General features: G+C 37.9%; 1 protein-coding gene across 1 annotated transcript in view; it reads right to left on the minus strand.

Moving 5' to 3' along the window:
- The window catches only part of GNPTAB (N-acetylglucosamine-1-phosphate transferase subunits alpha and beta), a gene marked incomplete at its 5' end in the record, with an annotated part of 46,612 nt that overhangs the window by 21,661 nt on the left and 8,932 nt on the right, over positions 1-16,019 (minus strand). Inside the window, 6 exons of the mRNA XM_080354478.1 lie at positions 855-1,016; positions 10,158-10,292; positions 10,562-10,626; positions 11,290-11,495; positions 12,060-12,101; positions 14,028-14,147. Coding sequence (XP_080210604.1) covers positions 855-1,016; positions 10,158-10,292; positions 10,562-10,626; positions 11,290-11,495; positions 12,060-12,101; positions 14,028-14,147 — 730 coding nt within the window. The remainder of the gene's footprint in view (positions 1-854; positions 1,017-10,157; positions 10,293-10,561; positions 10,627-11,289; positions 11,496-12,059; positions 12,102-14,027; positions 14,148-16,019) is intronic.

Below are 16,019 nucleotides of genomic sequence, written 5' to 3' on the forward strand. Positions count from 1 at the left end.
GCTTACACATTCTCAAAAACATAACAACTGAAAACATTTCAGCAACACCAGTATCTGTTAGCTAGTTACCCATTTACAAAAGAATGCATAATTTCCACATGGGGAAGTATGAAGTTTGAGTTCAGTGTTCCCAAAAGCCGGGTTCACAGAACACAAAGAGACACTGCAAGCTTTACTGGAGAGGGCACATTTACTTTACCCATGCCACTAGACGTTTACTGTAAAATTAAATTCTAGCAGGAGAAAAAAAACAACTTTAGAACATCTTATCTTGAAACAGACATCTTGTTATTGTATTTCCTTTTGCTAAACCAAACATCCTTGTTTGTATCAAAAGCCTTCAAAATAAACCTCTTTTCCATACAGACATCTGTATTCCAGGTCCAGAGAATTTCTAGAAGAGAAGTAATTAGCATTTGCTCAGCATACATGATGCTGCAAAGCAAAAATTGTCTAAGAAACATATCGGAAAGGAGATAATCACATTTGTTAATAAAGCCCTCTGTCTCCCCCACGCAAGATGCCTGCTTATCTTCCAGTGTCAGATTCAGTTAAGCCTTTCAGGACTCAACTGCACATGATTTTATCAGAACATGTGCAGAGGGCAAAATTTTTCACTTAGTTGAAAATACAAAAATTAATTTCAATTAAATGTCACTCTGATCCTTCTTCCTCCTTGATTTCAAAATTTGACAGTGTTCTTGTGATGTTTTTTAACAACATAATAAATACTATATTCTTAACGCTTCCATGCTTCTGGAAAAAATCCCGTGTTCCTTGTCATTGACTCATTAGCCTCTACTTGCCATTTTTAAATACTACAACCTCTACATGCTGTAACAGAATTTACTTACCTGACTAACAGAGCTGAGGTCCCACAGTAAATAAGCAGCATTAAGCGTCAGTTCTTTTCCATCTATAGTCATGTTCTTCTTTGCTTGCTTGCTCAGTTCTTGGAAACCCTTAGGGTTATTCAGTTGCAAGAGAGCCACGCTGGCTTCTGAATAGAGCTGCAACTATACAAGTAGAGAGAATAATTTCTGGCATGCACCCAGAGCAGTGCTCTTCCTTTGCCAATTCCACCTTTTTGTTGTTTTTCTTTACTAGAGTTACTAATAAGAACAACTGGTAAACACTGTTTTTAAAGCACCACAATTTTGTAAGAACACAAAAAGAGGTAGTAAAATTGGAAGTGAAAAACATTTAAAGATACAGAACATTTCTAGATGCTTAATTTTCACTTTCCTGAAAAAAAATACCTCTCTTTACACAACGATCCAGCAACAGTAAATCTGGACATGTTATAAACATTTCTGGAACAAGTGAATAGGAAGTCTCTATCCATTTCTTCCCCCTCCAATAACAAAATTCATACTTTTTTACAACTTTATTATATGACTAAAATAATCATGCTTTTTTCCATCTTAATCAAGCAATGCTTTTTTTCAGAAAATTAAGGCCACCAATTCATCATTGCCATCAGAAGCGTGAAATTTTCAGAATGGTTTACAGATCAACCTACAGCTCAGAAATCTGAGATACAAAGGGCTCCAGAACTAATCCATGTGGGTCTCCAAGTCCTTAATGATGGTTGCCAATATGCTGTTAAGGTCACTTCTTAGTTGGGGACCGTTTGATCTGTTTGCTCTTTTTATCTCTTGCCACTAGTAAGTCTGTATATCAGATTTCATAATGCACAGGATAAGAAGGGGCTCACACTACATGCCCTCTCTAACAGCTAGTATAGCTTACAAATTGCAGGGCATCAAAACATTTCATTAGAAATAGAGCATAACCCAATAAAATGCTGTGTTTGCCACATGAAGTAGCATAAGCAGACACAAGCTAAATGCAGAATTGCACTTTGATTCTCCAAGCACGTGCATTTAACAGTCAGATTGAGAATAAATGCAATTTGTCATTAACAATATTAGATGCTATGCTTAATTTTTGTTCCTTCATGCAACCTAAGACAAATAAGCACGCCTACCAGATTTTCAGTTGCATAAAATCTGTAAAAGCAATTAATAAGTTAATAAAATTTGAATACTGTAATGTTCAAAGCCAGCAAACTCAGAGTTTATTTCATAATACCCTTAAGTGTTTTTATTTATTTTTTATTAAATCTGACCCTTTCTGTTCATTTTAAGACAACACTTGTCCCAGAGTTACCACCCCTTCCCTTAGCAAGACCAGCTGTCCCACTTGTGACATTTTAAAGCTGTTGATGCTTTGACTCATATGCTATTTGAGATCTTTCAATCTGACTTATGAGGCCTGCCATCAGAAAAATCTGATAAATCTCAGACCTTCCAGGGAATCATCTGAACCTACGGGTGGAAAGGATGGCTTCAGTAGCTAAATGGCTGAGGTATAGTTACGGGCTGCAGCTAGCAACCTCCAAAAATATCAGTATCTAAATGCTGCAGATTGCTAAGCTGCCACCAGTGGGTATGTGCTTTATTTAGGAATACAGCAGTGTCACACAGTCCTTTAGAATCTGTCATTTAAAACATAGGTATAACAAACCAAAAATATTATCATTCTAGAGCTTTGAAAGCATCTAAGAACATTTAGTTTTTCTTTAATTTGTTTCCACCAAATTCAAACTAACAGGTAACTGTACTACAGATTCCTAACTAGATTTATAACAAACGCTTCCCCTTCCCCCTGATCAATACAGCATATATGCTCCAGTCTTTTAAATATCTAACAGTGCAAGCACAAACAAGAAGTAGCAGAAGAATGTGCTCCATTGATCAGCATTAAGAGAAACCGTACGCTGGATAAATTATTTGTATTACATGAGTGGTTTTTCCGCCAATACCTTTTTTTAAGAAAAAAGTCTTTTCATAAGCAGAGCTACCAATAAAGTTAGTTATATCACCAGGTAACTTCATTAAAATCTAACTAGATTCTAATAAATCGCAAGCTCTGCTCAGAGCTTTTTGTTGCTGGCATATTCAAAACAGATTTCTCCCCTGTCAGATTTTCTGATTCTCACAGGTATTATCCTCCTCTCAGTGGGGATGCATGCAACTGCCCATTCCCTTGAAATATTATCTTCTAGAGATCATCCTCATCCTGACAAAACAGGCCAGCAGATTAAAAGGTATTATGAAAATAGCACAGAAAAGCAAGCAGGTAGACGCACAGAGTCAGTGCAATCAGGCAAGCCTCTGCTTATAAAGCAAGCGGGCTGCGAAGATGCCGGGCAGGCACGCAGGCACACACACAGACAACCACTCGTGCACATTTACATCATGCACTATGAAAATAAGACAAGAAAATAGCATTCTACCCATCAGGTAATTGTAAATGCAGGGTCAGTTTGGAACCAGCATGTTTGGCAGTGTCCAGACTTACTAGGCGAAGAGGTAGAGCAGATAGATTAAGCCACCCCATGCAGAAGTAAATGCTTTTAAGGTAAGAGGCCTCAAGAGTGAATTTTTCTTCTGAGGTGCAACTCTTAACCAATCTTTAAATTATTATGTTTCATCTTAATGGCCAAAGGTGACTGTTACGGAAATGAGATGCTCCTTTTATCACGCTCCAGTATGGATAATTGGAAAACTCATATGCAAGGGAAGGGAGATGCATGTGTTGCATTAAAGAGTTACAAAAAGCTTTACAAATACAAAATACTGTTGTCTTCACAAAGTTATCAAGTTCCCTTTGTAAGGTAACTAGTGGGAGGGTGACCTCCGAGCCAAAACCAATGCAAATGCCTTAGGTGGTTTGTTTTGTTTTGTGGTTTTGTTTGTTTGTTTTTGTTCTTTTGGTTGTGGGGTTTGGTTCTGTTTGTTTGTTTTTTCACCTTTTTGGGGCAGGGAGGGGTGTGTGTTTGGTTTTTGTTTCTTTCTTTCTTACCCCCCCGCCCCCCGGTCTACAAAGCTTACTTATTACATCTGTGTGAACATAAAACACCAGCTCCTGAAGCCACCTGTCTGCTCCATCAACACTGACAAGAGCAGCAGTAAGAATCCCAGACCCCACACCCTCATGGTGGTGAGGACAGTAAACACCCAGCGTCACTGTGCTTGCATGTTCCTATGTGGATTTTCTTCCATTAGCAAGACGAGGTCATTAGGATACATTACAGCCATTAGTTTCCAACATAACTTGCCCATATACGTGTATATGTATGCATATACAGATTAAAGAGGAAACAATATTTTGCAAAGAAAGGAGATCTGCAAGCTCTCAGTTTCCCCTGAAGCAATCAAAATATTAAACCTTGAACGAAATTCACGTTTGTCCAAAAAATTTTCACTACTCTGTACTATATTTCAGTGAAACACTGTTAGCATGATAGGCTCAAAAACACAAAATCAAGCAAATCAAATCCCCTTGCCTTTTCAATACGTCCCTTGACAATCTTTATATCATTACCTAGTTTTTAAGTCAGAAGCTTCTCTTTTAGGCTGAAAAACAGTAGTTTTCTTTATAAATGCATGTAAGGAGGGAAAGGAAAAGTGAATATTTTTTTTTAAGTTGTTGTTCTTCATGTATAGGTACAATGTCACATCTTTACAGCCTTTAAAGAAATATGGCTTAGCTGCAGCTGCACAACCAGAGTAACACCTCCACCTAGTGGATTACTAATGCACTGTTAAGGAAGTGTTGAAAATAAAAAGCAGCCAAATGAAATTTTCAACCACATCTGTCATAACATCTACAATGTAGAACAACAAATGTGATCAGCAGACACACTACTGATTACCTTTCATTTGGAAATAAACTTCCACATCATTATACCACAGGGCAGGCCACAAGCACAAAATTTCAGTAGACCGTAACATATTATACATAATTCACCTTGGAAATTGATACTTTATATATAAAATCTTCACCCTCTAGTTGAGCTCAGCTGCTTTTCTCAGAGATTCTTATAATGAGAAACACCTCGCTCAGATCTCAGAGCAATTTTTGGTCTTTAGATTCAGAAGTGGTTTCAATCAGACAAACTAAAGCAAACAAATTAAAGCAGCATTACTAACATCAACACAAATGCACTAATGGTTACATACCTCCCTTTCTCACCTTCCTTTCTAATAACAGCATCGTTGATTTTTTTTAATAATTATTATTACTTACTTCCAGCATTGCACTAAAGGAACAGCCACTTAGAGCATGCAGAAACCCATTACGTGTCAGGAGGTGGCTAGGAGACACAAGTCTAGCCTAAACTCAGGGGCAAATTTCTTCCTCTCCACCTGGTATCTCACACCACTTCACAGGCTTTAGGTGATAACAGAAGTGATAACAGCACAGTAATTGCTGGAGGTTTCAGTGGAGACTGTAAACCATCAACCTTTCTCAACTGTAACATCTCTCTCCTTGGTAAGGAGTAAACCACACTTGGTTATGTTTACCATAACTGCTTACCCTACAACTTCCACTGAACAAAGAACTGATTCTGAGCTAGGATCTTAGTAAATGCTTCTATAGAAACAACCTCATCCACATTTCAGATGTTAAATTTTTTATCATTGGAAATAAAACATTTCCTATATTTATATACATATATTCCATTGTAGGTATAACATGTATAAATTGCTGCTATCAAGAGTAGATAACAAGTTGGGGAAGAATATGCTCTTGTGACCACACAGGGTTCAATAACCCAAATTTTATTGTTCTAAATCACCCACCACCAGGAAAAGACACACAAACAGCAATTATGCCTGGATGAAGAAACTGCAGAACTATGCGGATAGCTGAGAAAAACTGCTTTTATATGGAGATGTGCCTAACCAAATTGCAGAAGAGGAGCTCTTTGGAACAGATAAACTGATCACAATGGTAATGTTTACACAAAGATAAGAACACAGGAGGGAAAAGACAACCAGCACAAACATCAACTAGATGACACATGACTGCTGGCCATGAGAAAACACAACCAAGACAGAGTAAGGAAAAATCGTGTAGAAGGATAACAGGCATGGGATGTTGCTTCCACAAAAACAGAAGAGAAGATGGGAGACATATCTAAGACACCTGAAAGATGTTTGTCTGGATAGTAACACAAAACCACAGAGAAACTACAACATTTTTAAGATTTGCTAAAGAGTTAAGCTAGTGATCAGCTCAGATACAGGCAATAGATTCACGAGCTGCATAGACAGGAAAAGCTGAAACACAGAATCCTTCCATTATGGTTTTCGTTGGACTAATACAGCTAGGAGATCCTACTGGAATGGAAAAAAAGATGACTGCCATAAAAAAATTAAGGTCCAGGCAGAATCGTTCCACAAGTATTAAAAACCACAGATAATAAAAACCAGTAGGTGGCTCAAAAGCAATTAGAAGAAATCTGGGTATTTCATTCCTCCGAGGTGTCCATGAAAGACAGAAGGTCTCTATTATAGTACAAAAGACACAGGCTAGTCTAAGAATAAGGTATGTGTCTTGACAGATTTACAGCAGAAATCCTGGAGACAACGATGAGCTTCTCAGAGCTGGAAGCAAAAATCCACACAGGAGTGTTAAGGAGAAAAAGCATCAATGCTGACATGAACAACAGATAATGCAATTAGAGAAATAACCACAAATAATGAATTTAGAAGTTGCACAAAGAGAGCTGGGGAGCAAGGGAAAACACAGACGCACACACAAAAACCCGAACAACAACAACAACAACCACCACAAAACCAAAACAAAACAAAAAAAAAAACCAAACAAAACAAAAAAAAACCACAAAACCAAATCAAAAAAAACACCACACAGAAGAAAATACTCACAACAAGCTATTCTTATACTAAAAGTATATTTTAGCAGCAAAAATATTAGTACGAGCCATGACACCATACATCAGAGGGAATAAGAGAAGGAAAGATACTGAAGAGTCCAAGACAGACACATTGAAGTTACTCTGACGAAGGAACACCAAGTATTAATGACACAAGGCACCAGAGTTTAAAAATAAAATAAAATAAAATAAATAGTAGAGTACTATGGATAAAAGCACTGATTTAAGTCAAAATCTATTGGAAAAAGGGCATAAGGCAGTATTTGCTGAGAGACAGAGACTGAAATTCCAAATATTGTTTGAGAGGGAACATTCCTCAGAACTATGTTACTATGAGAACTTATATCTATGATGTTCAACCAGAGAACAAACATTGCCTAGAATTGTGCTCCAATATATTCCTAGACATGGAAGCAGTCAGATTTCTTTTCCACCAAATATGCTCTGAACTGATAAAGGCAATATTATTTCAGATAGCAATTTAGCAATTAATCAGAACATTACAGAAGAGTTGCTCCTAGAAAATAACCCTAGGTCAGGAAAATACAAGCTGAGGCATTTTAAATTGAAATAGGAAAAAAAAAAATGAGAAACATCTTACTAAATTTCTTGAATGCTAAATGGCAAGTTTAACAAGTGAAAATAGCTGGTAATTGAAGTCAAAGGTATTCTGACTTCTTCAGCTCCATTAAGTCAAATGTGTTAAAACTATCATGAACCTGTAATTTAAGCTGTGGTGAGGGAACTGGAAAAGGCTCCAAACCCAAAAGCATGAACCTGCACTCAAAGACTCTTCACATGGCTCAAAGTCAGAAAGCATTCAAACAACAATGTTCCTCATGCAAACTTGAAATGAAGAACCTCGCATCTCAGACAACAAAACTGAAGTACCATCTCCTGCTGGATAATGACCTAATTTCTCACCAGTAAACATGATTTCTTTAAAGCAATTAAAAAATACCCATAGCATATAAAACAAGCAGAGAGTGGTAGATTGATCATACTAATATCCACAGCTATTTAGCCAATGTGCCACTAAGAAAGAAGGAAGGATGCCTTGGCCAGTCCTGAGCACACCTGCCATCACTCACACAAACTAGCAACAGATTCAAAATAGCAAGGGACAATTTTTATTAATGGCATCAATACACAGCAGAGGAAGGATGCAAAGGAGGTTATGTAGAAATGGTGGTAGCACTGTTTGCAATGAGCATCATCTAGCACACAGCAGTCTCTGATGGTCTGCTGGCCTTGGGTTAGCTATGTACTATGTATTTTTCACTGTGTTAAAAGTTCTCGTGATGCCTCCTTTAAAATGCGATACAAAATTCCATTCAATCGTGTTGAAGGCAGACAAATCCACAATGAAACGGCAGAGAAGGGCTGTCAGAAGAATGAGAGGGATGGAGAGTAAATGCTGTGGGATGAAAAGCCAGAGCCACTCTCTATGAAAAGAGGGAAACAAGGGAAACAAAGGAAACAAGGGAAAGTGTAGAGTCCTGCATCTGGGCAGGAACAACCCCAGGTTCCAGTAGAAGTTGGGAAATTACATATTAGAGAGCAGTGTAGGGGAAAGGGACCTGGGGGTCCTGGTGGACAACAGGATGACCATGAGCCAGCACTGTGCCCTTGTGGCCAGGAAGGCCAATGACATCCTGGGGTGTATTACAAGGGGGGTGGTTAGTAGATCGAGAGAGGTCCTCCTTCCCCTCTACTCCGCCCTGGTGAGACCCCATCTAGAATATTGTGTCCAGTTCTGGGCCCCTCAGTTCAAGAAGGACAGGGAACTGCTGGAGAGGGTCTAGCGTAGGGCAGCAAAGATGATTAAGGGAGTGGAGCATCTCCCTTATGAAGAAAGGCTGAGGGAGCTGGAGCTCTTTAGTTTGGAGAAGAGGAGACTGAGGGGTGACCTTATTAATGTTTATAAATATATAAAGGGTGAGTGCCACGAGGATGGAGCCAGGCTCTTTTCGGTGGCAAACAATGATAGGACAAGGGGTAATGGGATCAAGCTGGAACACAAGAGGTTCCACTTAAATTTAAGAACAAACTTCTTCTCAGTGAGGGTGCCAGAGCACTGGAACAGGCTGCCCAGGGGGGTTGTGGAGTCTCCTTCTCTGGAGACATTCAAAACCCACCTGGACATGTTCCTGTGCGACCTCACTTAGGCGTTCCTGCTCCAGCAGGGGGATTGGACTAGATGATCTTTTGAGGTCCCTTCCAATCCCAAACGTACTGTGATACTGTGATACTGTGAAAAGATGACAGATGTAAACAAAGGCAAAAGAAATGAGCTGTTTAAGCTTAAGTAACTGTTTAAGAGCTCTCTCTATTAAGCTGTTGAAGCATGTGTAGGAAGAGGGGTAAAATATGTTTACTTCAGAAGGTTTCTACAATACCATTAGTGAGCTTAAGACAGCCTGTTAACACAAGTCAAGACAAGAAAGAAGAAATTCAGGCTGGTCACACTTCAAAGTAATGCAAGCTATGAAAGGGGTTACATAATAGTTTCTGCAATAGCAGAATACATGACTTGTAACTCAGTCTGCCAAAAAAAAAAAAGAGACAAGAAAAGGAAGTCATGCTTGTTCAGGCACCAAGAAACCATAAAGTAAATTCGCAAATCCTATAGGTGGGCATCAGACTAAAGAAGACAGATTACTTATGCAATGACATCCTTCTATCCCTGCTAACTTCTCCTCCTGCACGAGCTCCCTGGCCTCAGTCCCTTTCACACTACCAATTATATCTCCCTCCAATACATAAGTCACTGATTTTCACAGACTTTTGAAACTTTTACTTATCTGTTAAACCTGGCTGTAACTGGAAAAGGTGTCCAAATGGCAGGGCAGAACAGAATGTATGAAACGCTAATGGATAGCACAGCCATACAAGTTGTGATCTACAACTTGCAGGCAGATAAGTTCAAGTGCAACTTGCTCAAGGCCGTACAGAGTAGTTGGCAGAGAGAAATACAGTATTCAGCTGTGAAACAATCCAGGGTTGTTAATTAAGGTAATTCTTTTAAAAGCAAAGAAGGAAGAAAAAAAGCTAAGCAGCTACATAAACAAAATTCTGTCACATTAAACAAGCCAGTGCTATAGTATACTTCAGCAAGACAAGAGCTAATAGGAAATGGCTGAGAGAAACTGATAAGGCTGGTACGTTTTAATCAGTTGCAGGCTAACAAATCTAATACCTAATAGTTTGCAGTCACAGAATGGACAACTGGTCTTTTGAACTTAACTATCTGAGTCACTGTTTACTATTCTTCACAACTCAAGAACAGAGTCACACAGAAAAACATTAGTATCAGAAACATCCTAAGTCTCCTAGGTGGGTGAGATCCCATATGTGAACCATTCCAAAAAATCAATACAAGTTACTCTTTCCTTCAGACCCTTACCAGTTTTACTTTAGAGGCCAGGCTCTCTGGTAGTTTTGATCGTAGCTGATTTGTTTCTTTGAATGTAGCTGGAAATCCACTAAGGAAGGCCAAGTCTTGCATTAATACTAGACCTGGAACTTCTTTGTCTGTAGTCTAAAAACAAGAAAACAGGATATAAAGACTTATTTAAACTTGCAGTTATTCACATTAATCTGTTAATCCTTCATCAGGTGCCAAATTTAATAGTGTATATTTTGTCACTTAACCCAAACTTCAAAATTGAAATAAGGGTTATTTAGAAAAGTTTTCACTTCTTACTACATGTGAGTTATGCAAAGAGAATAGTGCAGAAACATTTTCTGAAGATGTAAAAGAAGTTTAACATATACAAAAACTAATCAACAGATCTTAAAAATACATACCAAGTAACCCCTCCATACTATGTGTTTGCTGTTGTCTTTTAACATTCCAGAATGGGCAGCTTCAACTAGAATAAATAAAACGCATTGCAAATCAAAAACTGCAAGTCACTTCTTTTGTCACTTCCAGTAACTAAGGTGTTTTTGCTAATTAAAAAGATTGGATATGTGTGTTGTGAAGAGTTGTCTTTATAACTGGTAAACACCAGTGGCTGGGCTAGTGGGTGGTAGTGGTCAGGCACTAGATATTAAACAAAATAAAAAGCCCATACCTGCTCTAAGATCCTACTTACATATGCTGAACACATGGATAATTTTAAGGTATGCAATCCTTTGAGCAAGGGCAAAACTTATTTCACAACATTCAAACTAGACTTCACAGCAATTAAAAGAGGATTTCTAAAACTAATCTTCCTCAGTCTAGACCTCAGTCTTCTGAGATTATCAGTGCAACACAGATATTCAGATATCAAACCTGTTTTGCAATAGTCTTTTAAAGCATGGAACACTAATCATCTGTAATCAGGTGTCTAGGAGGTAAGCAAACAGTATCACTGATGTCATCATTCAGAGGAACAGACTGATGGCGAGAGAAACTGAATGACTTGCCAAAGTCAAACAGAAAATTAGTGGCAGAGTCAGTATTGGAGGGGAAAAAAACCTATTTTGCAGCAGCTTACTGAAAAGCTTGCTCTATAAAACTGGCTGGGATCCACCAAATATGTTCTTACCATCCTTAGGGCTATCAAAAACAATTACAGTCACGTTGGTAGAAGGATTTTTTGGTTTTGCTACAAAGAACATGTTGTTAGCAGCTTGTAAAGCAGGATGAATGGACAGCAGGTCTTTCAGGGTGACATTGGTAGGCAGCGCAGGATCCAGGACAAGCATTGGCACTTTGATGCAGTGTGTCAGCAAACACTCCAGTTGCCTCTCACTACAGCAAAATACCAAAGGTATATTTAATACAAGGAGAAAATTTAAGACAAAAAAAAAAAATCAATGATAGATGCAACAAGATATGTTTTTGCAAAATCTGATTGATTATTTCTAACATCTGCTGGAGGAGGGAGAAGTTACTAAGAGCATGCTTATTTTGCTGTAGAAGGCAAATATCTGACTGTTACAGCTTAGCTCATTCCCATAACTGTTTTTTCAGAAGTTTCCAAGATTTCAAAGTTTTAATTACAAAATTCCAAGTACATCAGCGTTAAAAATCCACAATCGGAATAGGAACTATGCCTAACCAGTGACAAGGGTATGCTTTCTGAACTTTAGAAATAGTCACATTTTAAGAAACTCATTCATAAATGTCACAATGACATTACTTTTATTCAACATATATATTATCATGCTGTCAAATTCTTTTGAAGTGACACAGACAAAAAGCATTCACAGGCTATAGAAAACCAAACAACCTCCTGAACCAGCATCTGCCTTCAGCTAACAATGAGTAGGACATCGTTTATTCCAATTTATGCCCCAAATCGCAAAAACTCACCTCTTCTTTGTTGGTTCTGTTGCATTCTTTCCAAGGATTTCCCTATTACAAAATTAAAACAACTACATTAAATAACACTGACTTGACAGTAAGGAATTTAATCTAATTTCAGGATGTTAACAGAGTGAGACACACAATGTTAGAACATCTATAACCCAGTTATAAAATGGCCCTGCCACAGCAAGCACAGACTGACATAGGTGCCCATCACTGTTCACTCTCATGCAGCATAGCTCAAAAAATCTTGGCTGTGCAGACAGCTGTTTCCAGGGGTTATTATTATATTACTTAACAAAACCAATGTTGATATGAAAAACACTGGTAAGCAACCAGGATGAAGTGAACCGAAACTAGGCTGAGTTGATTGTTTTGCCTAACATACATGTTTTGGTAAGGTCTATCATGCATTTGCCACGTGCATGTAGAAGCTAATGAGGATTAATGTAAAAGGTAGTACAGTGCTGATTACAAATGATAATTACTACCAGAAGAGTACCCTTCCACACACATGAACAGAAAGAAAACCACCATCCATCAAGCTACTCTCTCCCACTGAAGAATAAAGCACCTGAACCATGACTAGCTCACTTCAGACATATCAACAAGAAAGTTACAACTTTAGTTTTGCTATGCAATACAAAATATACACTCATTAGAGATTTATATCATCTTTGTCTTCCGCAGTTATTAATATCTAGATCTCATTAAACAGTTATTTTTGTAACAGTGCTAACTGATTTCAAAGTACATGAAAAAGTTATACACAAGGGAGAGAATGAGCTGCTCATGTAGATAACGAATGTGGCATAAACATGAGTCTCACTCATAAGCTTGATACCAAATTTCCAAATCAGTATTAAGGAAAAAAACAGTAAGTAAAATGGGAATCACAGCATGAGTGATGACACAGCTAAAACCACTAACATTTGCTATGTGAACTGCTAGGAAAAGATTAGTATAAATCTGAAAGCTTTTCAGAGCAGAGACCATCCCTATGTTTAAGATCCTTAAATTCAATGAATTTAAAGATCTACCAATTATTTGTTTAGGTAGGAAAGCAAAGATCCACAATTTCACTTATGATTACATTGTCAGTGGTACCTAGATTGCAAGTTATAACACGCAAAAAATCAGATCAATGTGCTCACTTGTGGATTTCAGATTATTCTGAATTAAATTATTACAACCCTTAAAATACAGAGTCATTCTTCCATTTAGCATATTTTCTGACCAAAATAGATCACGTGACCACAGAGTTGCTTATTAAAAACTAAATCAATGGTTACAAGACACAATGTAAGGTATCTGCAGACGCCTGTGTTTGAAGCCTTAGATCAGTATAGTACAATCTGTAATAACAAATGCAGAAATATATGCCTTTCCCTCCTTATTTAGAATACTAACTCATACATTTATTTCATGGATAAATTATTTTCCTCTTTCTCAGTTTCAGAGTATGAGAAACTAAAAATCTAACTTTAAAACAAGCCTTAAGAAACGTATGATTAAGATTTTATTAAATCCATTATAAAAAGAAATACTGGGGGGCAGAATGAGGAGGAGGAAGGGGATGAAAAGAGGTTACACATTTGAGATACGGTATTATTATTATTACAATTAACAAACTGAGTTACAGAAATCAATACAATAGCATTATTACTGTAATTAACAAACTGAGTTATAGAAATCAGTACAAAGTGACATGCAAAGCACAGTTATCTGCATGGCATTTTACACCTTCAAGATAGAACAGCCTTAATTACTTTAAATTATTATGCTTTGTCCCTTAGTCTTCTGATTAAACAGTACTTCATAGCTAAATGTAGAAATGAAAAAAGGTTTCATGAAGTGAGAAAATATGCTTTGAATTTTCATGTTGAGTAACAGGGGAGAAAAAACAAAGAGGGCTAGTACTGCATTAGATTGCTGCTGTTGGTTAAAGGGAAAAAAAATACATAAGATTATTACCTCATTATTTTCTGTTCTTCCTCCATCTGTTCTCTGACCTGTTGCAATTCTTTGATCAGTTCAACATCTGTGCCATTCACCCAGGTGTATACCACATCAATCGGCATGGGTAAACAAAGCCTACATAATTCAAATGAAAACTACATGAGCTGTTTAATATTACATTATAAGTGTTTGTGTCATTCTATGATAGCAATTTCTGTCTAACAACAGAAATAGTTGGTGTCTGGGCTGCAAACAAAACAAAGCAAAAAGCTTCTCTTTAGCTATATATATCATCTCTTAATTATACACAAGTCTTTGATAAAACAGCACTGACATAAACCCCAAAAGATGTAAAGTGGCTATAACAGTTTTGTAACTAAATTAAATCTGAACTTTATGCTCTAGTTTTCACTGACATCAACCTATAATCCAAATCCTTCAAACCCATAAAATATTTCTCAAACCAGTATCAGCATGCAGACACGTCCTTAATTCACCAACTACATTCTACAGGACAGAACAAAAGTATAAAGACTTAAATGATACTTTGCTGTTAACTAATTGCTCAACGCCAACAAGAGCTCAGCAGGTCCAGGTCTCTGTCCTAGGAACGCCTCTTCAATAATAATAATAGGGAATTTCATAAACCAACAGCCTAAGTAGGGTACATGAATTCAAACTCTAGACACAGCAGTCAAATTCATTCTTGACACAGTTTAATACCCTGGAGCTACTCCTGGACAGCTACAGGTTTCCTAGCATACTTAAGGCAAAGAAAAAAATTATTTGGGGTACTTATCTATTTTTTTCTTTTAATAATAATCTCCTCTCCAAGGCCCACAGCTTTGTTTCAGCAGGTACTCCAGGCTGCTGCCATAGGGGAAACTCTCAGTCCCAAACAGCAGGAGGATGTCCCAACTATTTTCAAAACTTCCAGTGCCAACCTATGGTATACCTTCCTAAACTGCAGATGGCCTAGCAAACATTGATCACTTCTCTAATGCTGTGATCCAGGGAAGTCACACAATGAGGTTTTCAGGGAAGGGCATTCACTTCCCACTCACCACATCCTTCAAAAAGAGACAGAGACTATAGGTGAGTATCTCCTCCACCTTCCCTTGCACAGCATGACATACAGGCAACTTCCAGGCAATTTAATTTTCTACTGGCTGAGATTCAGTAACTGAAGCACAAAATCTGGTAAAAGGGCAGCTAGCAACTGGTCACACCACAACAGACAGGACCATCTTGTACTCAATCACTATTCCTAACTGAGCTATGGCACGTAGACAATAACGGTGGATCATTCCGAGACAGTCCGAATATCTAAGAAGTGCTGCCTTCCCCAGCAGCACCACCTGGACAGAAACTCTCTGTCACCTCTGACCTGCAACCCTAAGGAGGCTGCCCTCTCAACTACCAAAAGAAGCCAATTTACTGAATGCAACTACCCTTCTAATCAATTCTTTCATGTCTTTCTCAGGAGTTGTCACTAGTTTCTCATTCATTAACATGTGCAACTCAAGGCATGCTTTGAACTAAAAAGTCTTCCACAGGGGCAGAAATTCAACAGCAGGAGATCTTTCAGCCTTTCTACATTTGTTACGGGTAGTTAAATGATTGGATTGACAGTCCCTTGATTGCTACAGCTAGGACAAGAATGTTTCAGGTTGAAGCACCTGACTCAAGTCAGCTCATTTCAAAAATACCCAACCCTCAGTCTTCTGGGCAAAGTGCACAGTGTATTTTTCCCAGGCTTCACTGAAGAACATGAAATGTCAAAAAAAAAAAAAGCCTCAACTGTAACTCTTCCTAGGATATGAGCCAATTTTGACTTCTGTGAAGCCTCTCCCCAGTTTATCATTTACAAATAATGTGTTTCTGTGCAACAGCACATGCAACTATGTATTCTGCTACACTTAATTTTTAGCACTGAAATGCTGTCACAAACAGCTGAACGCTAATAAACTCCACAGAGGAAAGGCATTTTTGGTCAGACACAGGTAC

The sequence above is a fragment of the Nesoenas mayeri genome (genome assembly GCF_963082525.1).
Source record: "Nesoenas mayeri genome assembly, chromosome: 1".
Taxonomy (NCBI): domain Eukaryota; kingdom Metazoa; phylum Chordata; class Aves; order Columbiformes; family Columbidae; genus Nesoenas; species Nesoenas mayeri.